The sequence below is a fragment of the Maniola hyperantus genome, chromosome 21, assembly GCF_902806685.2.
Source record: "Maniola hyperantus chromosome 21, iAphHyp1.2, whole genome shotgun sequence".
Lineage (NCBI taxonomy): Eukaryota > Metazoa > Arthropoda > Insecta > Lepidoptera > Nymphalidae > Maniola > Maniola hyperantus.
Window position 1 is genome coordinate 6,211,298 of NC_048556.1, and position 25,156 is coordinate 6,236,453.

Sequence of the window (25,156 nt, forward strand, 5' to 3'; positions counted from 1 at the left end):
TACCATATACCTACTACGCACTCATCCGATCCGAGTCCGTGAAAATCAAAGGTTTCACCTTACGTTCCTTAATGTTTTCGATGGTAGCTTATGAGTTATGGGCGTATAATATGTCGTACCTAGATGTTTTTTTTATATCCGTAATTCGGATCGGATTCGGATCGGATGAATGCGTGATCTGTAAACAAATTGCAGAAACGCATAATCGGACGCGATTTGCCCGACGCTCTAGAGGTTTTTAGGGTTCCGTACCTCAAAAGGAAAAAATAAACCCTCATAGACTCGCTTTGTTGTCTGTCTGTCGGTCTGTCCGTCGTGTCTGTCAGGAAAACCTATAGGGTACCTACTTCCAGTTGACCAATCATGAAATTTGGCAGGTAGGTAGGTCTAATAAAAAGTATAGGAAAAGTAAAGGAAGTGTAAAAGTAAAGGAAAAATCCGAAAACCGTGAACTTGCGGTTATATCACAAAAAAATGTGTGCACGAAAAATAGATATTTTTTATGCAAGGCTGTAAACTTGTTATTTTGTCGCGAGAGTTTGTATTGAATCCTGAGCGTAGTGAGGAATTCAAAGGCTCAAGCGAAAATAAATTTGCAGCCGTGCGAAGCACACAACTTTGCATCTCACTGTATCTCACACAAGACTGTTAGGACGAACCGCGTTTCTGAACGTTTCATTATGACGTGGTATTTTTAATAGAAAGAAAAAACCTAGGTACGCAACCATAGACCACAATTCATCACGTTCGAATTTCAACGAGACTAATTAGTGCTAGAAATCTGTAATTTGGCATGGGCTTATATAAATATTAATCACGCCAACAAAGTGGTGAAATTAAATTTTGATAATTTTTTTTTAGGGTAGCTCCCCTACATGTAAAGTGGGGATGATTTTTTTTTCTCGTCTACCCCATAGTGTGGGATATCGTTGAATAGGTCTTTTAAAAATACTGTGGGTCTGGGAACATCATTTTTTGATTACTAGATCCGTTTGTAAAATATGATGTTTTAAAATGTTAATTTTTATTAGTCAAGTGTAAGCCCCCCAGCCAAATGGTAGTATATAGGAACGTGAAAAAATTCACAGAAGTAGTATATAATTATGTATAATCAATTTTAAAGGAAAACTATCATGGCTTAGCAGGGTTCACAGGTTAATTAGTTACATCTGTTTTTCGAGGATTGTGACTACGGAACCCTGCACTGCGCGTGGCCCGCCAAGCACTTGGCCGGTTTTTAGTAAACAGCAATAAGTATCAATTCCTTTTATTTTCATACAGGCAACACTGATCGCTTTATTAAACCAAAACTGTGCAGTTTATAAAAAATGTTTATTGTATACCTAAGTTCCGCAAATTACTTTTGCGCTGAAACCATGTCTCATTAACGTCGAAATGACGTCATTTTGACGTCAGCCGAAATATAAATATACCATCAGCTCGAAACTTCAGTCTAGAGCTGACGTCACTAAAATGCCGCCACACGCATTAGCAATTTGCGGGACTTATATAGTTAATTCAAAGAAGTTGGAAGTACTACTACATTAATTCCACAATTCTAACCCGGAGACAAAAATAACGTTTCGTGTGTTGCCTGTTTTTTAAGCCTCTTTAATAGTGATGTGAAACAATCGTAACTTACCGATTAATATTTGTCGGTATTCATGTCAGATGTGTACGAGATAACAAAATGTGTTGAATTGAAAATAATTATTCCAATTCAAATGAAATAAGTAAGTAGGTATGGGCTGATTTTCAATTTATGAATTTTACATAGTTACTATTGAAAAACTCCTACGTTGAATTATTTTTTGTTACTAACTATTTCTTAAGTCTTTCAAATAATATGTGATGAGTGCTACTGTTTCATCTCGTACATATTCGTATGTTATTTTACTCGTTATGCACCAAATATTATTTTATTAACGATTTTAATCTAAACCGGAACCATGACGACAACACTATTTTTGCTAAGCGGGTTAAGTTTGACATTTCTAGCTGTTATTCATAGTCTCTGCGGTTATTATACTATAACTATAGGTCTTGCTATAGGTTATTTTCTGTGTTATTTTATTTCATTTAGAGTTGCCATTTGCATTGTATTAAGTACCTAACATAGCATATATATGCATAGCATGTATGCATATTATCCTATGTCTAGCGAAAAGATATTTAAGGTACTGTACCTTAAATATCTTTTCGCTAGACATAGGATAATATGCATACATGCTATGCATTATAGTAGTTAGGTACATTATTATTATATACAGCGTGTAACCAGATCACTAGCAAAAACTTATTTTTTTTCAAACCCGGAATGTATAGCGTGCAAAACTGGGTTTAATTCCCCACCTACAATGTTCAATGCCCGTCGTAGGCGGGGCATTGACCCCGAATTTGCACGCTGTATATCTCGGGTTTAAAAAATACTAAATCACTAAAACTACAAGTATAAGGCAAATGGTTATTGCGATATTCTAATTAGGTACCTACCTGAAACCTAAAACCATGACTAAAACGACTTTTACTAGGACCAACGCACTTGTACAATAAAGGCAATTATTCTACCTTTTCCATTTCTGTTTAATGATACGAATATACCTACCTAATATAATAATTCAGTTCCACTTATTATGTTAGTTATATTTGAACATAATATTTTGGAAGTGGCCATTCCTATATTTATAAGTCATTGTATTAAAAATACAATTAAGTACATAACTATAGGATTCAATTGTTGTTATATTTTAATATCAAGATAATATTATTTGACATTGTGTAATAATAAGGTAATAAGTATATAGGTATTCATAATAATTATAAAGGATTAAATATAGTGCCAGCTATATTGTATTCTTAAAATGCTGAAATTGTTTATAATAAAGGAAAATAAATAACTGAATTTGTGTTAATTTCTTGTAAGTATTGTTTGTAGGAAGCACTGTATAATCTAGTTAGGTACCTATTCTATCTCATTGTTTCGCAGGCTAAATGCTATAATGTGTTTGTCGATCTATCTAGTTAATAATAAATTATTGAAATGAAAAGATTGGTAGTGGGGACTGCCGACAGAAGCACAGACATAAGTGAAAAGCTAAAACCTATACAATCTATATATATATAAAAGGAAAAGGTGACTGACTGACTGACTGATCTATCAACGCACAGCTCAAACTACTGGACGGATCGCGTTGAAATTTGGCATGCAGATAGCTACTTAGACGTAGGCATCCGCTAAGAAAAGATTTTTCAAAATGCAACCCCTTAAGGATTAAAATAGGGGTTTAAAATTTGTGTAGTCCACGCGGACGAAGTCGCGGGCATAAGCTAGTTTAATAACAAAAGTGGTAAGATTATCGTGGTACATCATCGATGTAGATACCTACCTAATAAAATATGAGTAATGATTACCTATCATTAATTTATCGACAAATACTATTTTCAGCTCTATGAACAAACGCCTGTGCGTGTGTGAGTGTAGGTAATGCACGGTAAAATGGTAACTAAACTAGCGGCACGCTATGATGGCCGGTTTGACGTTTGTCCGCTCATGAAGTTCCGTATTAATTGATAACGACTTTGAAGGAAATAATTGTATTACTTTATTGACGATAGTGATGTGCAGAGATTCATAAATTTTATCGAATGTAGTTTTAGGTTTAGGACTCAAAATTTATTTATTAAATTGATTTCTTAAATGTATACAAGTGTAGAAAAATCAGTTTGCACCATTTAAGGGGTGAATGTACTTGTGAATATGAACAATTTTCACTATGTGGACAAACCTCTGAAATCGCAAAAAAATATCAATAAATTTTTAAAAATGGAATCTAATACGATCGTCACATAGGATCGCTGGCTAGCACAACTACTACCTCCGGCAAACTCGCGTCAATGCTCAATGCAAAACAAAGCAGTTTCGAATTGACGTTGCTTCGAAAAGTATAAACTGTCAGTGCAATGCGATTGTGATATAGTTTTGACCTGGCTTTGGATTTCAAATATTGATACTGCATTACTGTTGACCCTTGCTCGTTAATTTGGACTCTGTTCAAGCCCTTTGTTGTGGATTTCGTCGATATGACCGAACGTACGCAGAGAACTGTTCTAAATAGTCAGACACGTGAGTTCCTAATACGCCTTCGTAACTATTTCGATCGTGAAGCTCAAAATGGAGGGCCAATTTTACCTATAACGTCAGTGGTTGAACGCGTAGCTGATGCGCTTAATATTGGACAACGAACTGTTAGACGGATAACTAAAAAAAAATATGGCGAGACTGGCACAGAAGAAAATAAACTTCACACACCAAAAAAGAGAAAACGAGCAAAACCAGTCGTAGGCATCGATAGCTTTGATGCCGATGCTATCCGAAGACATGTTTACGGCTACTATTTACAGAAGGAGTATCCAACAAGAAAAAAGTTGGTGCATTCACTGAAGGAAGCTGGATTATTCTTCGGTGGGGAAAGTTCTTTAACGAAGATTTTGAAGACCATTGGATTTCGATACAAAAAATGTAACAAACGCAAAATATTGATGGAAAGATTTGATATAGCGATGGCAAGGTATACTTTTTTACGGCAAGTGAAAGAAATCAAAAATTGGCAAAATGTTGTGTTCTTGGATGAAACATGGCTTAATGCTAACCATACTGTAGGCCGTTCTTGGAACGATGACACAGCAGCATCTACTTCCAAAGTTCCTGTAGGAAAAGGATCGCGACTTATAATTTGTCACGCCGGAACCATCAACGGGTTTGTCGAAGGTTCTCTCATGGCTTTTGCGTCAAAAACCACTGGAGACTATCATGAAGACATGAATGGAGAAAAGTTTACTGAATGGTTTACCTCAATGTTGTGTAGCCTCCCTGAACCATCTATTATAATTATGGACAACGCCCCATACCACTCGATGCAAATTGACAAGCCACCTGCCCAATCCCAAAAGAAAGCTGATATCGTCGCATGGCTTCGTAAAAATGGCGTAGATGCAAACATGAATATGTTAAAAGCGGAATTAGTACGTCTTTTAAAAGAAAACAAACCAACCAAGATCCGATACGTCATTGACGAAATAGCATTAGAACATGGGCACAGAGTTATACGGTTACCGCCTTACCATTGTGAGTATAATGCGATTGAGTTGGTGTGGGCTCAAATTAAGGGATATGCTGCAAGACACAATACAGAACCCCCATTTACCACAAAAAAAATGCTAAAATTATTAGAAGAAGCTTGTGAACATGTGACTAAAGGAGACTGGGAAAAGGTTGTGAATAGAACTGTTAAATTAATAAGGGAAGATTATGAAAGAGATGTGAAAATAGATAATATTATAGAAAACGAACATATAATTATTAATGTATGTGATGATAGCAGTGACGACAGTGAAAATAGTAGTATGGACGAATCTGATTAATTATGGCCTTTTGTGGCACCTTTTTCGGTATCTTTTGTATTCATATGTTTCTTGTGTGCATATAAAGTATGTATATTCATTTTCGTTCAAATATTCAGTTCGTTCAAATAAATTAAATAAACATATACATTTTTGTTTTATTAAACCTATTTAATCAGGTACAAAAACAAAACTTAATTGTTTTTTGTTCGAGAATAAATTGACATTCCACATCACTATTGTAATGTGTCAAACCGGCCATCATAGCGTGCCGCTAGTGTAGGTATAACCGGTCTACAGTGCATAACATCACGATATATCCTGATATTTGATACAGGATAAATGTGTCTATATTTAGCGCTAGGTAAATATAGTATTTGAGCAGGTAAATATGACAAGTTGAAAGTCCATGGCCTATTAATGGTCTTTATTACTCTGTCTCGATGTGGAAACATGGACGGCTTTCCCAATTTCTTATTTAGTTAAAATTAGAAAAAACTCTAGATTTTTAATATACCTACTCCCTCAAAATGAGGAGATTTTATTTGCTGGCAAGTGGCAACCTTTGATCACGTCAATGTCATTCAAGTGCTAAAAGTGCCTTGTCGTACTGCAGGGCGATTGTCTAAAACCTGCATCAATCATTATTACAATCTCAATTGTTCTGATTGGCTGTGGCCCTACAATGTCACGATCACAATCATCGCTGATTGGTTAATGCTCGCTCACTATTGGCCACAATGCATTGTTGCAACAAGAATCGCACAAATTCAGCCAATCAGAACAACAATTGAGATTGTAATAATGATTGATGCAGGCTTTAGATAATCGCCCTACTGGTAGGTACATATCTATGGCCATATTGATAAGGATAAGACTTTGTTATCAATTTTAATATAAACAGCAGTTTCCATTATCGGCTCTGTGATCGGCTCTCGCATTTATTTATGTACTGAAAAACAATATTTCATTCGGAAGGTCAACCGTTTTAAAGTAGGTACATGGGTGTTTCGTTTCTTAATTTAAAAAATGATACAGATGAAGTTTTGTGCCAACCTTGCTTTTATGTTCATGGAGAGTTCAAGTATTTTGGAAAGATATGCTTTGGCAAAAGATGCTGGGTTTAAGGTAGTGGAGACTGGTTTTCCACTGGGGCACAGTATAGAGCAAGTGAAACAGGCAAAGGAAGCATCAGGCGTTGAACAAGTCCTTATAAACCTAAAAACGGGTAAGATTTTTACTCATCATGTCTAATACGAACCGATGGACCATATGGACCACCCATTCAGGGCCCATGATTCCTTCCATCAGGCATGATTATTATTATTTATAACCAGTTTATGCTCGCGACTTCGTCCGCGTGGGCTACACAAATTTCAAACCCCTATTTCACCCCCTTAGGGTTTGTATTTTCAAAAATCACTTCTTAGCGGATGCCTACATCATAATAGCTATCTGCATGCCAAATTTCAGCCTGATCTGTCCAGTAGTTTGAACTGTGTGTTGATAGAACAGTCAGTCAGTCACTTTTTCCTTTTATATATATAAATGATCTGTTAATTAATCTAACTTTTAAATAAACTGGCTGACATGCATTGGTTTTGTTCAGGTGGAATTCTTTAAATTAATCCTTTCTTAGGGAGTCTACCTTTCTCAGTAAAAAAACTATACATGGAAAAATCTCCCATAGAGTACTGACTTATTAATCATACTATTTACTTAACATTGCAGGGGATGTAACTAAAGGAGAATTAGGAGTAACAGCGGTGCCTGGCAAAGAAGATGAGTTCAAAGATAACTTAAAAACTACCATAGACTATGCAAAGGCACTTGGCGCTAGAAAAATACACATCATGGCAGGGAGATTAGAAAATGTGTCTCCTCAAAACTGGGCCACATACGAGAGCAACCTGAAATATGCAGCAGATGTCTTGAAGACTGAAGGCATATTAGGAGTTATTGAGCCTATAAACCAGCATTCTGTGCCTAAGTATTTACTAAGTGATTATGGAAAAGGTAAGAAAACATGGGTATTAAAATGGCTGGAATCCCTGTATTACAACACCACTCTAATGACTAGTTTGAAAGACTATTTTATAAACAGGCAAGGGCAAATAGCACTATTTACATTCAATGCCATGCTATGATGAAAAATTCTCATTTTATTAAACTGTAGTTAAAAAGCATGTTGATCAAGATGCAGGTTTGTAGAACTTAACTCTTGGTTGTTTAATATTTACCTACAGTCTATTATAAAATATTGTGCATTGGACGATGCTTGATTTATAGTCAAGCATCAATGCAATGACTCCTCACGCGCCATTTTAACTCGGGTCAACTGTCACGTCAAAAGTATGGCCACCTTTAAAATAAGGACTAAAATCGTACTATTGACATGCACGGAAGCAGTGTGTAGGGCTCGAATAGAAAGATCTTCCTTCCGAGCGGTGTTGTGCTCGGTAGCGCCAGCTGGGCCGACGGTGATATCTTGAAACTTCTATATATATTGCAGATTGCAGAAAACTCTGTTAATGCGATTCAGATTTGCGTGTTCTGGTTTCACTTCCGAGGATGGTACACGTGCTGTCGTTTAGTAAGAGCGTGAGTAGTCAAGGCTTGGGTTCGTATCCAATGATTGCTGATTGATTTCTCTGTACGAGTGAGGAGCGCCATCTGCTTGTAATTGTGGTGATCGCCACAGACATGAATTTTGGCACAAAAAGTTAAAATGGCGCGTGAGGAGTAAAATTTTACGCGTTATACCTAAATAGTTTAATATATAATTTAATTTTCACCTTTTAGCTGTTGATATTATCAAGAGGATAGATAGTGATCATTTAAAGTTGCAACTTGATATCTTCCACTTGCAGCATATCAGTGGTGATCTCTCCCACAACATCAAGAATCTCATGCCTTATGTTGGCCATGTTCAGGTATTTTATCATCCACAGTAGAATATAAACGTGAGGGACGTGTGGCCTACTTGTGACAACGCATAATATTAATCGATTGCTCCTTGCGATCTTTAAGCAACATTAGCAACACAAGCATAATAGCTATCTTCATGCCTAATTTCAGCCCAATCTATCAATCATCAATTTCAGTCCAGTAATTTAGCTGTGTGTTGATAGATCAGACAGTCAGCTTTTCCTTTTGTACATTTAGATTGAAGCTGATTTAAAAAACTACTGAGCCAATGTTAATGTTATAGAAAATATTACAATAAAACCTTCAGCTAGCCTAATCTAATTCCTATACAAATCATGCCCACGTGGAATGGTACCAAGAATACTGACTGCACTTCCGCGCTGGAGCCCGGCGGCTGATCCGTTGCGCAAATATGAGCCAGCCCTTCTGTCACCAGATGAGGCTATTAATCGCGGTGAAATGTCTCGTAAACATTTTTAGCACTAAGACTCCATGGCTCCAAGGTCTTCGAGGCAAACTGAACAAAAATATAACTCTCGATAAGAGAGGCATACTTGCGCCGCTTGCTGTTTTCAGCTATTCCTGCTGCGGCCCCTGGTCTTGTAGCTGTCTCGTGTGTTATTAATACATACGAGAAATGTCAGTGAATTCACATTTAGACTTATTCAGAAATTTATCTAAGTATGAATAGAAAAAAAAATTATTCCATAGTTACTTCTATAATCTTATTTTTACAGATTGCTCAAGTACCTCACCGCAACGAGCCTGACACTCCAGGAGAGATAAACTACAAGTACATTCTTGAACACATAGTAAACAGTGGATACAATGACTGGATTGGTCTTGAGTACAAGCCTGCAGGTAATACTAAAAATGGCCTCAAATGGATAAAAGACTATGGGTACCAACTGTAAAGTCCCTGCACCTTTAGGTCAGGGTATTGGGCCAGTGAACTCAGCTAAAAATAACAACAAAGTGGCAGAATTATCTGTTGTACACAATATCTAAACAAAAATTGACATGCCTTAATTATTTTGCTATCCTTTTCTGCAGGAAGCATTATGAAAAGAATAGCTATATTAAACATATTTCTATCCTTTTCATATTACCATTTTACAAAAGCAATCCGCTACAATTTTTACAAGTTTTGGTGCTGAAAACTAAATCATATAATGTAATAGTTTTCATTAAGGGAATAATGTGAATATTATGCATAAGATTAATGAATAAATGAGACTTTTTCATGTTTTGTTGTATTTTCAAAAACCTTAACAATAAAAGTACCTACTGAATGGTAGCAATACCTGTTACTATTTCGGTTGTAGTCTCAAAACTATAGTCTATGCTGTGGCTAATTCTGTTGTACACAAATTCTAAACTAAATTGACCAGTCTAATAATGTAGTGTTTTCCTTTTCCGCGGGGAATCATATGAAAGGGATAGGGATATATTTAGACTAGCTGTCATTTTAGTTAATATTGGAATTAGCCACAATTGACAGGTTTAAAAGGTACCCTACAAAAAAGGGTACATAACAGACAGGTATTTTGTTTTAGACCTGTCAATTTAGTTAAGAGAATTCGTACAACCCATATGCATTCAGCAAACATGTTAGGTTATTTAGCGTAAATGCGGCCTTCCCAGCAGAGTTCTGTGGCTTTTCATACAAATTAAAAGATCTTTGCGAAACTCGTTCACATTGGCTGGCATTTGCCAAATGCATTGATCCATTATGTACCTATTTCATACACTATTATTTTTAATCATCAGCATCAACTTATCGCCGGCCTACTACTGGGCATGGATATCCTCACAGAATGAGAAGGATTTGGGACATAGTCCACCATCCTGACCAAGTGCCGTTTAGCAGACTTCACAGACGTTATATTAATTTTTTTAAACATAATTCGGAAAGTTGGAATAGAACCCCCGACCTCCTATTAGGAGGCCGACGTCTTAACCCCTAGGCTATTACTGCTTATTTTAAATGGTAAGATTAATTAAATAGAATAGAAATCACTTGAAACTTAATTTTTGTGTTGAAATCAGGAGCATGCAAACTAAGATATTTTTATTTGTAAAAACATCAAGATCAAACAAAAACATATTATCATTTTATATATTCTGAAATTGTTGTACCCAATAATGCTTTTTCACACCATCTAGCGACAAACGATCTTTGCTCGAGGTCCTCAGAAGCTGAAAACACAAAAATAAATATTTTGATTAATCCTATGTGTTTGCTGCAAGACAGGTGGTCCAAGATCCCAGGACCGCCAGACTTTAACAGTATTTGGCAGGAGGTTGCCATGATACCCAGTGTCTGGCAATGTGTGACGCGATTTCTAATACTATATAAAAAAAATATTTGAGTAACCGGTAAAAAAAATTGTACATCAACCTTTAGAATGAGATTTCGGCTTTGTAGAGCGTCGATTCTGTCACTCATACCTATGTGACATTTTGTCGGTCTCAACAACAGAGACAACGCTCTAAGAAACCGCTATCTCTTTCTAAAGGCCGATGTACAATATTTTCTGCCGCGTACGGTACACTTTATACTTTGATAAAAGATTTTATACACCTTTGTTACCTGCCTAAGCCACAATGATCCAAACTTCATTCTCACTGTGATTGGAACAAAGCGCAAATAGACTTTCAGCTTTTATAAAATAACGAAGGTCTGGCCCTCACAGGCTCTTTCACTATTAGTGTAGGACAGCATGTTGGCACATGCTGATAAGCATTATGATATTACAAAATTCTACAATTAGTTGGGTCATAAAAATATACTAATAAGGATTATTAATAGTACTGAAGAAAAATTATTAATTACCTTAGAAATAAGATCTTTGGCACCACTAGGCACATAACTAGGGTAGGTCACATCTAAAGATAGGATCCTTGCGTACGTCTTGTCCTGGCCCTCACTCTCGAAAGGTGGTTTTCCCACTAGGAACTCATACAATAGCACACCAATACACCAATGGTCTACGGAGACATTGTACATCTCTCTTTTGATCATTTCTGGGGGGAGATAGTCTAGTGTACCACACATAGTCTTGCGCCTGTAAACACAATAATAATAAAGTACCTAATAAAAAAGCTTTTTATTTCCATCTTATATTTTTTTTAACAGTAGGATTTTACAAACTCAGCACAGTGAAAAATTTAATGTCTGAGCTTATTGTATAAACATTAAACACATACACAATTACCATTTTTAGGGTTCCATACCTCAAAAGGAAAAACGGAACCCTTATAGGATCACTTTGTTGTCTGTCTGTCTGTCAAGAAACCGACAGGGTACTTCCCGTTGACCTAGAATCATGAAATTTGGCAGGTAGGTAGGTCTTATAGCTGACATTCGGGAAAAAATCTGAAAACCGTGAATTTGTGGTTACATCACACAAAAAAAAATTAAATTGTGGTCATGAACTAATAATTAATATTTTCAGTTTTCAAAGTAAGATAACTATATCAAATGGGGTATATATTATATGAAAGGGCTTTACCTGTTTAAATGCATCATAGTTTTTGAATTATCGTGCAAAATATCGAAAAAATACGACTATAGTACGGAACCCTCGTTGCGCGAGCCTGACTCGCACTTGACCGGTTTTTCTTTTACCTTTTTTTTTAGTTTACTAAGCCAACTGATGCTAGGAAATTCAACATAATTTTCTATTATATTTACTTTTCTGATGGGGCATGCACTGACCACCCAAAGTCTGCAAGTTTGAGGTCACCATTCAGTGCCACTAAGATATTCTCCGGCTTTATATCTCTGTGTATCACATGGCGTTGATGACAGTACTCTACCGCATCTGCGACCTGGAATTGCCATACTTCTCATTCAATAATCACATTATAGACTACATCATCATCATCATGTGCTTTCTTCGAAACGAAGTTGGATCATCATCCAAAAAACTTCTCTTTCTAAAACCGCCTCTTCTAACTTTGGCTAGCTAAGCCATGTCCATTGTAGCACCCCCTTATATCGTCCAACCATAGACTATGAAATATTATATACAGGATTACAGAAAAACAGGACACGGTCCCGTTAAGGGGTTATATAGTACAAGACATTAGTATCACTATCAAACTATCACTATCAAACGACCCCTAAAGTGCTTATGAAAAAGTGTATCGTTTTCGTGTTATTCTTTTTTTTATTTTTTCTAGGTAAAGGGGTGAAATACATTGTTTCTTTTTTTTACTAATTTTTAAAGTGGCACACACCCCTTTACCTAAAAAAAAATGAATACACTTTTGCATGAGCACTTTAGGGGTTGTTTGATAGCTAATGCCCTGTACTATAACCCCTTAACGGGATTGTGTCCTATTTTCCTGTAACCCTGTACAAAATCTCATCTTGGAGTACTATGATGCCACTGACTGACCCACAGACTGACAAAGTGATCAAACTTAGTCTTTGATTATTTACTCTATAATCAAAGCTTTTATTATTTAGTGATAACAGCCCCTCTGTACATTGGGATTATTGGGCGTTAGTCTAAAGCCCTAATATTTACTGAAAATATTATTTTTAGACTGTCCCTTGAGCTACTTATCAAACAACATTCATATTAATATTTCCATACTTAATTATTATAAATGCGAAAGTGTGTCGGTCCATCCATCTATCCATTTATTTAACCGATTTTGTCGTGGTACAGTTAGCTTACTTCGCGAAGACGAACATAGGCTACTTTTTGAACATCTAAGTGTTCCCATAGGATTTTTACAACCTAAATTCACATGGACAGAGTTGTGGAGACTTTCTATTTTGGTACTGAGACAGACATGAACTACTAGAGATCAGAGATGCAAAATCTTATATCCACACAAAGTCGCGGGCGTCATCCAGTTACATATACATATAGTTTACAATGGAACAAATACATATTTGGAAAACTCGAAGCATTTCTGATATAGACGCACGCATCAGCGTAAGATGCTTAGCTTAATAATAATACCTGATAAATATATCTAGCAGCCCTGTTTTCTGGGAACCGTCCCATGGGAGAGCTAGTCAAGTGCTTATAAAGTTCTCCACCTGCAGCAAACTCCACTACAAGATATATCCGTTTCTCATCGTGAAACCACGTTAACAGCCGTAGTACATTTGGATGCCTACACAACAAGTTACATAGTTAGGTTACAAGGGACAAGTGGCCTAGTTTAGTAGTTGGTTTCCTATGTTGGGTCAAACAACCTGCTGTCTTTTAACTTGAAGGCTGCTGCAAAAAACCATTTTTGAGTTATTGCCAAAAAACATGGGACTTTTCAAAAACAAATATTTAAAATTTAAAAAAATGTTTATAGCTTGGTCTTACGCAACCTAGGAAACTTTTTTAGAAACATCAGTATTTCTAAATTACCATGTTTTTAAATGATAATTTCTTTTTTCGCAGTTAACAGCTTTTTAGATATAGGACAGCAGCAATATTGACCGAAATTGGGAATTGATAGTTCACCAACTTATGAGTTCTTTTCTTTTCACTCTCCAAAAACCAGACCAAATGAAGCCATTGATGGTCACAGTTATTACCACTGAAGTCATAAAATAATCATTAAATCTAAGAGTCAAATTTTAAGTATTACTTTGACTTAAAATTTGATTCAGGAGAACCATCTGGCTACCATTATGTGAAATGGAAAGAAGCATAAATCCATGACTCAAATGTCACAAACAGCTTGAGATATTGTATTAAATTTGTCTGAAGCCACAAACATAATATACCTATATTATGTTTAGAAAACTTAACTTGAATCAATTGTACATCAATAACAGTTCAATACAATTTTTTTTGGTGGCTGAGAACAAGAGACCAGTCGCATTACAAAGATGAAGTTCCGGAAAGGTAAAGCTCATTTGTTTTTAAATAGATATAGCGTGCAAACGAGCAGTCGGGTCACCTGATGTTAAGTGATTACCGCCGCCCATGAACATTTGCAGCACCAGAGGAGCCGCCGATGCGTTGCCGGCCTTTTAGGAATTTGTTGGTCCGCCCCTTGAATAACTCCATGTTATAATCTAGTGGGAACACCGCCGATGGGAGTTGGTGGTCATACTATTGTTTGTATTTTAAAAAGTGGAGACAAATATACTTGTATGAGTGACATGCATGCACAAAACAGCACAGCCTTCCTAAATAGATTAGTGCAAAACAACACCTACAAGCATTCTTCAAAATATTTATTAATTACTAGCTGCCCCGGCGAACTTCGTACCGCCTAACAGTCGATTCAAATCTTTAAAATTTTTCTCTCCGTAAGAACCATCCTCCTACTTCAAGAAATATTATGAAAAAAGAATTAGCAAATTCGGTTCAGCTGCTCTCGAGATTTGCGATCAGCAACACATTTAGCGATTCATTTTTATATATATAGATTGGCTTGTTATGATTCATTGTTGTTGTTAGAAGTCATCGTTACATTGCAATTATATTTTTTAGATCATTGCTAGATTTTCCATAACCATCGTTCCATACTGTGTGTGAAATGACTAGCTTTCGCAAGCTTACTTCTCAGCCACCAGAAAGAATTGAACTATACCTTTAACTAGTAGGAAGCTTAGACAATCTGACTCACTTTAAATGCGATTGTATTTCAATTTCCCTCATAACTTGCCGCTCACATTTGGATTTTATTATTTGTGATTTAAACAGGGCTTTAATTGCCACTAGATACCCAGTCTTTTTCTCACGTGCAACGTGAACGTGTCCAAACTTTCCACGCCCCATCCTCGATCCAAGTTCGAAGTCTTTAGGGGACCATTTGTAGCTGTAACAAAATTAAAATTTAGGTACCTACACGATGAAGTGGTTACCTTCTACCTACAAGATTTTAGAACTGCTTGTTTAACTAGAGAATTTTATATATATCTGGTAAATCACAATATAAAGAATGGATATATTAGTTTTTAACAGTATTAAAACAAAGAAAGAACAATAAGTTAGCAATATTTAGGTACTTACGGTTTAGCATAAGCTTCATGATTGATAATTTTACTCTCTAGCTCGGCCACTTCTTTCAAATCGACCTCCATATTGTTTCTCGTTTAGTGCAAAGATATACTAATATATGGGAAATTAGTAGCGTTTATTTTTCAACGTTTTTACCTTTTATTAAAATTATAACAATAATACACTAGGCACTACAATTACAATAATACAGGGTTTTACGTGTCGATATCCGTTAAAATTTAACGCCGCCCGTTCTGAAATTCAAAATAAACCATAGGCAATAGAAAAACGTCATCAGCACCCACCGACCCACAGATTATTCTGAGCCGACCAGAGAGCGAAAAAAAGGTCTTCATTTGTCTATGTTTGACCCATGACTATTGACCACGTAGACTGATTAAAAAAGCTAGACTAAAGTACTGTGTAACCGCGTGTGAGATAGCGATAGCACGACGTAACGATGAATAACACGACAATTTACCATTGTTTAGTAGTTAATATTTGTATAAACCGCTCAACAATATTTGTATTAAACGTTTTTTTATGTGAAAACAAGTAAATAACTAATGGGAAATGCAATGACGTCACGAATTCTCAAAGTTTGTTTTGCAACTAAAGTTGTATTCCTTGGAAAAAATCGTTTACACGATAAGGGACAAAAATAGGTTAGCTGCGTTTTTAGTGTGAATGGGAAAGCAAACGTTCCTTTGTCTCACAGATATGTCCAGATTTGCAACTAGCGTGGCTCCCTCAGTCCCTCTCGCTCAAGCAGATTTTCTTAGTTGTGAAATGTCATTCCTTCTACACTTCACGTTGTTTGTCAAATACTCACGTACAAATACATTTTGACAAACAAAAAAAGTGGCCACGGTGATACGGACAAAACATAATCATTTAGTCACGTTCATTGACAGACCTTTTAAAATCAGAGGATCTTCAGGCAAATGTGGAAAATGTTACAATTATTAACATTGTCAATTTTATAGAAAATTTAAATAACACAACTTGTAGAGACATCCAAGATGATAAAATTATACACAAAGAGACAAAACGGTATGTTGCAGGGTATATAATACAAAAATGACAAAAAAAATATTTAAAAACTGTCAGACTTGCAAAAGTAATTTGTTTAATAATGAAATAGACCCTGCGACATACACATATTTTAGAGATTACACAAAAAAATCTTTAGTGTATGCTAAAAATGACTTCATTAATATTAGTAACCAAATATATGAAATAATCATATTATGTTTAAAAGATTCGCCTCAAGAAAAAACAATTAAAACAAAAAATCACTAGCTTGATATAATATATAGACGTTAATCTTGCGAAACTCACAAGCATCTTATCATAAAAAGTATAGTTAATATCTCTATTAACATTATTGTACACAGTTGGTGTAAGTGTATTAATCAGTTGTTATAAGGCAAAATGATTAATTTTGATAAAAAAGATTCTGTTAAAGCACAGGCTAGGGCATATTATACTAGAAGATGCAAGAAATAAAATTATGTAAAAACCTATTTATTTTTCTTTTAATCAATAATTTATATCCTTTTCCCAGGAAGGCAGTTGGCGCCAGTTTCCCTCGAATTTGAACCAGACTATAGTTGAAGACATGTGAAGACCCAGTATCCATCAAAATGGAAATGGAGATGCGTTTAGCTGACACCAGCAGATTATTGATTGATGTGTTAATTTTATAATAATATTTTCTTTTCATAAATGGATTGGTCAGCTAAACACGTCTCCATGTCTACTTTGATTGATACTCGTCCGAAGTCTGGTTCAAATTGAGGGAACTGGCGCCAAGCCGCGATCCAGAAAAAATTAAATTATACAGCGCCATCTATTGCAATATTATTGTTATTGTACTACTAGCGACATCTCTGAGGCAGCGGAGTAAGCTTGGTTCCCTTTTCCAGTTACATAGTAGGTATGAGTTGCTTATCTATAGTCTATACCCGTATTAGTATAGTCCATAGATTATCTACTATATACTAGAGATAGATGTGCGACTCTAGATTTCTTTTTCAAAGTTACGCGTGTGCTCACATCTAGAGGGCACTAAAAGCGCACTAGGCGTGCGAGAGCGCGAAAATTTAAATGCTATTTAAATGTACTTTACTAGAATATTTTATATTTTTGAACATGTTTTAAAAAAACATCAATAATTCCATTAACGTTTGTTTAAAACATGTTTAAAAATATATATTACAAGACTGACTTTTTAAGATACTAAATTATAAAACACTATAGAAATAAAAAGGTTTTAAGGTTTTGTAAAATATTTTATTTTCATAAATTCGTAACTAGGTACATAAAATACATACCCAAATTCAAGACCCACGAGATTGTGAAATAGGTAACGCTCAAATCCAAAATTTTTGGTTATTTACTTTTCACAACTTTCATATTACTACCACAACTGGTGTATTTCAACGATCTTCAAACTGGTGATTGCAAATTTGATAATTCGTAACTATATATTATTTCATTATCAGTCTTGCTTTCTAAATGTTGTCCTACTATCTCTTTTCATTGTTTAAATGGTTTCAAAGAGAGGAGTAGCCAGGTTTTGGAAAGCCATGCAAACATCTGAAAAAGTAATAACATAAAATATGCATTAGTTACTTATTGTACTTAATTAGTTGATAGCTGATACCTATAATATAAAAATAAGTTAGTCAATAAAGTTCAAAACAAATGTTGTAAGTACACTTAATTACAAAACAAAAAATTTACAGAATTAGTAGTTAATAATCCATAGCAATATGATAAATGCAAAAGTGTGTCAACCTGTCTGTATGCTAGCTTTTTACAGTAAATTTGTGTAACCGTTTATGATGAAAGTTAGTACAGAGATAACTTGCATCCAGGTAAGGACATAGGCTTCTTTTGTCACGGAAAACTCAAACAGTTCCCATGGGACTCCCAAAAACCCTAAATCCACGTAGACAAAGTGGTGGTCATCATCTGTTTGGTACAGAGATAGCTTGCATCAGACGGTTGTAACTTGTAGGCCACATTTATCCCGGAAAATTGGACTTCTCACGGGATTTCTAAAATAGTTTTTTCGAGCGGACGAAATCGCAGGAACTATATACCTAGTATCATGATAAAATACCTAATGTGCTAATGGTGCCTTAATGGTGCATAGAGTTTGACTCATTGAAGTAATTTTGAGTTAGATTACGAGTAAGCTGATTTTATACTTACCGAATTAGTCACATCCAGACACACATCGAGATCTCTGTGGCATTTTTCTGCACAAATATATTCACAGAAAAATCATTTCACAAAGCAAAAACAAGTCCGTAATCCGTAGCCGTGGTCAATCGTTCAGGCATGAATCGAGTCACTAAATCAATCCTTAGAATATAGTTATCGAGGTGGTGAAAGGAAATACAGACTACAGAGTCCTGTTATTAAAGCAGGGTCAGATAAATTTAACAGAAATATAAATATTTACTACAGCACACGAAAACATGAAAACTAGGTTATAATTTATTAATGTCATTAAAATTACACCAATGTGCCCGCCATCTATTGACGTCTTTTGTAAACTGTTCTCTATTTGTTTAGCCGTGCTCGCGCTTAGATGGCACCACAAGCGATTTTCAATTTGCGATTTTTTAATGTTCTAGAGTTGCACCCCTATGGTATAGTCTATCTGTCAGCGGGCTGTATTTCGTGAACCGTAATAGGTAGAGAGAAGAGACTTGAAATTTTCCATAGAGATAGTACCTAATCATTCATCCAAGAAATTTTGACAGAATGTGTTTTTATTGCCGCGCTAAAAAATAAAATTACGTTACAAAAAAAACAAAAAGTAATATATAAGTGTTATATAAGTCAAAACAAAAAGTGCTATTTCTTGTACAATGGTACGGAACCCTTTGTGTGATAATTATTTTTCTCAACGTAGGAGTAACTATATTAAGTCTATTGTTGAGGAAAAAAAGGTAGGGTAACTAGGTACTTTTTATCCCGGAAAATTGAAGAGTTCTCTTGAGATTTTTGAAAACCTAAAATCTACGCGGACGAAGTCGCGGGCATCATCTAGTAATATTATATTATTATATTTTGCTACAGTCAGAACTCAGAGTGCGGCATCGTGACGATATTGGGCTTGATCCCCTACACATTGGGGTTGGTTTGGGTTGTGGTCGCCATTCGTCCGTCGGTTCTCGGACTTCTCCTGTTTTTGAACGCTTTGTTTTAAAATTTTCTACCCCGCATTTATCATCATCATCAACCTATCGCCGGCTCACTAGTGAGAAAGTGTGGACTACTGAGTGTGTATTGGCAGACTTCACACACCTTTGAAAACATTATGGAGAAATCATATAGGCATGCAGGTTTAATGACGATATTTTCCTTCACCGTTATAGCAGATGATATAATAGTTAACTGCGCGCCCGGGATCGAACCCTGGACCGCTTTATAACACATTATACTCCACACGAACTCCCCCCGCATTTACGGCTACGCATTTGCCATTGCACCATGTCACAGTGCGTAATGGCGAGATACGAATGCAAGACGAGATCGGAGAAAGATGAATGCGTGGACATGACGTAGCTTGCGTGCGGGCTCCCTTCCTCTTAATTTTTTTTCATTTTTTAAATTTTTGTTTCATTTTCTTGACGTTTTGTGACGACGATCCCCTGCACATATTGGGATTAGTTGGCGTTGTGATTGCCATTCGTTGGTCGTTTCTCGGACTCCATCTGTTTTTGAACACTTTGATTTTATCTTACCCTGCATTTACACATTCGCCATTGCAGCGCGATGCACCACTCGTTGTTAATATCAAAGTTAATGTGAGATGAAACTGGTGAAAAAGGAGATGAATGTGTAAACGAAACTGGAGATGAATGTATGAACTTGTAGCTTGCGTGCAGTTGGATTCATCAACGCCCCGCTAAAACCCTTGGACCTAGAAATCTGAAATTCGCACAGAGGTTCATGGGTTCCCTTTATAATAAAATAATAGATAAGGAATAAGGGTTTTTGAGGTGTTTTGAAATTCCCATGGGAGCAAAACTGTTAACGACCGCTAGTATTAGTATAATCATCATCATAATAAACTCGTTTGAGAGGTGTACGCAAAGTGTGGCTACGCCGTAGTCCTGATTTAGTCTTAATAAAAGATGTGCACTCTTGTTAGTACCACCCTAGGTTCTGGACTGGAGTGTTGTCATAACACTACATTAAGTCTTTGTTCTAGGCAAGTGTGCACTTTTTATTGAAACGTTAAGTGATTCTGGCATTACTTAAATAATGATAAGATTTGAATGACAACCTTTGTAGGTACTTTACAGTGGTGGATTAAGAGTGGGGTCTAGGGAGCCTCCAAAGTATAATACAAACCTTGAGAGGTATTTTTTACTCCTTCCGCTGACGCCGTAGCGGTCAGTAGGGTCTACGCAGCATAGTCAATCCGAAACAACACAAAAAAAATATACATCCGGTAAGGCAAATAAAGCAGGCTGTGATAGCTTAGTGGTTGGGACGTCCGCCTCCTAATCGGAGTTCGGGGATCGATTATCCCCCGATCCCGGGCACGCACCTCTAACTTTTCGAACTTATTTGCGTTTTTAAGTTACTAAATATCACTTGCTTTAACGGTGAAGGAAAACATCGTGAGGAAACCTGCATACCTGCGAGTTGTCCATAATGTTTTCAACGGTGTGTGACGTCTGCCAATCAGCACTTGGCCAGCGTGGTAGACTACGGCCACAGACCCTTCTCACTCTGAGAGGAGACACGTGCTCTGTATTGAGCCGGCAGACGGGTTGATCATGATGATGATGAAGTAAAGCAAGTTTGGAGTTGGAAGCCCCTATAAAAAATTAAATGTAGGCTGTTCTATTACCTATATTCGCTACCTATAGTGGCTATAGTTGCGAGATAAGAGTTTTTGTATTAAAAAAAAATCCTAATTAGGTAGTTTGTAGCTCTTGATTTATGTTCGTAAGTCACTTGTAATTTGTACGGATAGTTAGATTTTTTCTAACGTACAACAAGTTTAACGTCTAACTAGTAGTTAGCACAAACCGAGGTGCTATAATATAGCTTAATAGGTATTATGTTGGAAACAATTTTCTAGCCCATGTGGCTCATGGCTGGTAACGTAATGCAGTGTGACATCAAGCGCTTCTAGCGCTGGCGACCCACCCCTCAATGGCGGGAAAACGTGGAAAACGCGCGCACCCCTACTGCCTTCATTCTGTAACAGACCGCGCGGCCGCGCGCCGCTCAATCGATAGTCACGTCGTATTTTCTACCAAATAAAAATCACACACCTACCCCGAAAATAGCTAAAACATCCCCAATTATCATCAAATATAATATCCTATCTCTAAGTGATACAAATGTACCTACCTGTATGAACAGTGATTCGTAAATTGTATTATCGCGAATAAGTGCGACGCAGAATCGTTTAGGAGGGACTAGGTAAGTAATACATAGGTAATTATTGGCACACGATACGATGCCCTACATTTTGTGTGATTTTTATTGTTTAGCTCACACATACATACCTAATATGTAGGTACATACCTAAATTCGACATGATTTTTTAAAAATAAAACAGGCATGTACTTACCGGTATTATAATGTATGTATTACTAGAGGATGCCCGCGTATTCGTCCGCGTGGATTTAGATTTTTAAAAATCCCGTGGAAATTCTTTGATTTTACGGGATAAAAAGTTGCCTATGTCAATTTCCGGGGCACAGCTACATCTGTGCCAGATTTCATATAAATCGGTTAAACGGATGGTCTTTTAGGAATCCCGTGCGAACTCTTTGATTTTCCGGGACAAAAACTAAATAGCAACGGGATGTAAACTAACTTTGTACCAAATTTAATCAAAATCGGTTAATCTGTTGGGCTTGAAAAGCTGACAGACAGACACACTTTCGCATTTATAATATTAGTATGGATAGGTAATAGTAGGTACCATCAATAATGCAGTGGTTAGTGTGTGCGTGGTATTCGAAATCCAAATAATCAAAAAACAAAAAACATAATATAATAAGAACTAGACGCGTCTAGGTATCGACATCATACCTTAGGACTTATATACAACTAGCTGATTCCTCGGCTTCGCTCGTGTGCAATTTGGTATACCTACCTATATATTATTCAACTTGCCTATGCCCGCGACTTCGTCCGCGTGGACTACACAAATTTCAAAAATCCTTTCTTAGCAGATGTCTACGTCGTAATAGCTGCAGCATGCCAAACAGCCCAATCCGTCCAGTAGTTTGAACTCTACGTTGATAGATGATAGATCTGTCAGGCAGTCAGCTTTTCCTTTTATATATTTACAATATATAAAAAGGTAGATAATATTTATAGCCTATGTTACTTCTGTATAAAGTAGGTAAAGGAAGTTTCTAATGGTGAAAGAATTATTAAAATCGGTCCAGTAGTTTCAGATTTTATCGATTACCAACAAATCTTTCCTCTTTTCAATACTATCCTTTTTATTAGTATTAATAATATAAATAGTAAACTAAAGGAAAAGTAATCAAGTTAGGTATTAGATCGTAGTAGGTACTTAACGTCGAAATGTAGGCAATACATTAGACCCAGAAGTGGTCATTGACCTTGTCCTCCCCTATAAAGCCGAATTCATCCCTCTTGGGGTTGCCGGCGGCGCGGGGCGGGCGGCGCGGCGGTCGGGCGTAGATGGGACAAGACGTGACAATTCAACGAGATCAGATGCTGGAGGCATTTTGTGACTCCTAAGTTTTATGTTCTCCCTAAATTTGTAGCTAAAGGGCAAACGAAATTGAGGGTAAAATTCAAATTAGTTTCTTCATTTTCATTCTTTCACGTAAGGAATTCTAAGTAAATAAGCAGTAGGCACTGGCTTAATAGTCGTAATTTTTTCTATTTAGTTACTAATACTCTATTTACTAACACTATATAATAAAGAAACCATGAGTACTTAAGCAGCATACAAGATTTTAGCTCTTAAATATTGACCTAATAAGAAATCGAATCCCTGCACAGCTATCCTGTCGCGTAGGTACTATACGTACTTAACTAGTTGAAAAAAGACATTATGTACCTAGTTTTTAAAAAATCCATATTTTGCTGTTGAGCTTGAGTGTAGGTAGGTATGTACTTACTTGAAAAGTGAAATGCAGTAAGAAGTCAGTTCGCGCCTACTGCGCCCTTTAAATCATGGAAAGCTGTTTACCGACATCGATAGTACTTGGAGTTGTATGACGACGCAAGAGAAAAGTACTGTGACGACCACACATTACGATAGTAGAGGACAAAGACCTGATATAATATAGGAGAGAATTATAAAACTAAAGATACGCAAAGCTCATATATATATTTATTGTATTTTCAAAAGTGAAGACAAATTCTTACGCTCTTGTGTGTGGTACGTGTTCTTTTATATTATAATACTAGCTTATGCTCGCGACTTCGTCCGCGTAGACTACACAAATATCATACCCCTATTTCACCCCCTTAGGGGTTAAATTTTCAAAAATCCTTTCTTAGCGGATACCTGCAACATAATAGCTATCTGCATGCCAAATTTCAGCCCGATCCGTCCAGTAGTTTGAGCTGTGCGTTGATAGATCAATCAGTCAGTCAGTCACCTTATACTTTTATATATTTAGATTTTTAAATTCAGATACAAGTTATCCCTTGACTGCAATCTCACCTGGTGGTAAGTGATGATGCAGTTTAAGATGGAAGCGAGCTAACCTGGAAGGGGAATGGCAGTTTTTATTAAACCCATATCCCTTTAGTTTCTACATGGCCTCGTACCGGAACGCTTAATCGCTTGGCGGCACGGCTTTGCCGGTAGGGTGGTAACTAGCCACGGTCGAAGCCATCCACCAGACCAGACCAGAGGAAATTTAGAAATTATAAAATTCCAAATTATGCCTGCCGGAAATCGAACCCGGGATCTCCCACTGATAAGACCACAGTGCTCACCACTGCGCCATACGCGTAGCGATACAGATTACATCTACTAGGTACATAGCTGGTTATATTGACACCACCTATGAGCGTGTTTCAAAAAATTACCAGGGTTGACGAAAGGTATCAATCTTATTAATAATTTTTACTAAAAACTAACTGATTCGCCTTGGCTTCACTTTCTCACTATTCTGTAGAATGTGTTGTCATACTTATAGTAGTACAAACCAAAATCAAGCAGCCCAGACCGATATCTGATCACCCCTACTCTTGTACACCTAACAAGTGCATTTGTAAAGTCCTAGTATTCCTGTGAAAAGAAACAATGGTTCTAGCCTCTAGGTCTAGGAATCACTTACTTGTTATGCCATATCAACTATCATCATCATCATGATCAACGCATCGCCAGCTCACTACAGAGCACGGGTCTCAGAGTGAGAAGGGTTTAGCACGCTGGCCAAGTATATGCTACCTTTATACATTACGCCATTTATATGGTATTTATGTACTAATTGCTATGTTTTACGTCATTATAATTTTGTTATCGTTACTTAGATTAAATTCGTTTATTTTTTCCAATAGCGTCTACAGTTCATAGTCAACCTACGGTACACTTAAAAGCTATCCGATGGAAGGGACACTTTCACTGGCCCGCCCAGATTATCTGATGACTGTTTACTGTTACCTTGCATAACGGTAATTACCTTCGTTGTCATATCAAGTTCAATGCGTTTAACATTTTGACACCTAGGGCATTATAGACAGACAAACTAATTTAATTAATATAAATAACGGGTAGATACATGTACGATGATTTTGAATAGGTAATGTAGTTAAAGCACTGAAGCATGAAACAAGCATAAAATCATTGATAGGTATAACTTGAA

General features: G+C 36.4%; 3 protein-coding genes across 11 annotated transcripts in view; 2 read left to right on the plus strand and 1 right to left on the minus strand.

Moving 5' to 3' along the window:
- The first annotated feature begins 6,234 nt into the window (after positions 1–6,234).
- Positions 6,235–9,577, plus strand: Gip (hydroxypyruvate isomerase-like protein Gip). The gene is made up of 4 exons (XM_034980163.2): positions 6,235–6,628; positions 7,132–7,416; positions 8,203–8,333; positions 9,066–9,577. Exons 1-4 carry the CDS (start codon positions 6,430–6,432, stop codon positions 9,240–9,242), a joined length of 792 nt encoding a protein of 263 aa, XP_034836054.1. The 5' UTR covers positions 6,235–6,429; the 3' UTR covers positions 9,243–9,577.
- Positions 9,578–10,382: 805 nt separating this feature from the next.
- Positions 10,383–15,587, minus strand: LOC117992458 (aurora kinase B-like). Its single transcript, XM_034980160.2, has 6 exons — positions 15,315–15,587; positions 14,929–15,120; positions 13,311–13,467; positions 12,026–12,162; positions 11,165–11,396; positions 10,383–10,527 (listed from the first exon to the last, which is right to left on the minus strand). Exons 1-6 carry the CDS (start codon positions 15,383–15,385, stop codon positions 10,444–10,446), a joined length of 873 nt encoding a protein of 290 aa, XP_034836051.1. The 5' UTR covers positions 15,386–15,587; the 3' UTR covers positions 10,383–10,443.
- Positions 15,588–21,554: 5,967 nt separating this feature from the next.
- kmr (kramer) overlaps positions 21,555–25,156 on the plus strand; it is a 90,895-nt gene continuing 87,293 nt past the window's right edge. For all 9 annotated transcript variants that reach the window (XR_011237981.1, XM_069505732.1, XM_069505733.1 and 6 more), the window contains exon 1: positions 21,555–21,767. The gene's annotated coding sequence lies outside the window, so the exon portion shown is untranslated. The remainder of the gene's footprint in view (positions 21,768–25,156) is intronic.

What these genes read in the sequence shown, in the direction of transcription:
- Gip (XM_034980163.2), top strand. Translation starts at nt 6,430, where the DNA reads ATGATACAGATGAAGTTTTGTGCCAACCTTGCTTTTATGTTCATGGAG. An exon ending in CCTTATAAACCTAAAAACGG is followed by an intron (nt 6,629 to 7,131) that starts GTAAGATTTTTA and finishes TTAACATTGCAG; the next exon opens with GGGATGTAACTAAAGGAGAA. An exon ending in ACTAAGTGATTATGGAAAAG is followed by an intron (nt 7,417 to 8,202) that starts GTAAGAAAACAT and finishes TTCACCTTTTAG; the next exon opens with CTGTTGATATTATCAAGAGG.
- LOC117992458 (XM_034980160.2), bottom strand. Translation starts at nt 15,385, where the DNA reads ATGGAGGTCGATTTGAAAGAAGTGGCCGAGCTAGAGAGTAAAATTATC. An exon ending in CATGAAGCTTATGCTAAACC is followed by an intron (nt 15,121 to 15,314) that starts GTAAGTACCTAA and finishes ATTTTGTTACAG; the next exon opens with CTACAAATGGTCCCCTAAAG. An exon ending in GTGCATGCCCCATCAGAAAA is followed by an intron (nt 11,397 to 12,025) that starts GTAAATATAATA and finishes TTGTGTTTACAG; the next exon opens with GCGCAAGACTATGTGTGGTA.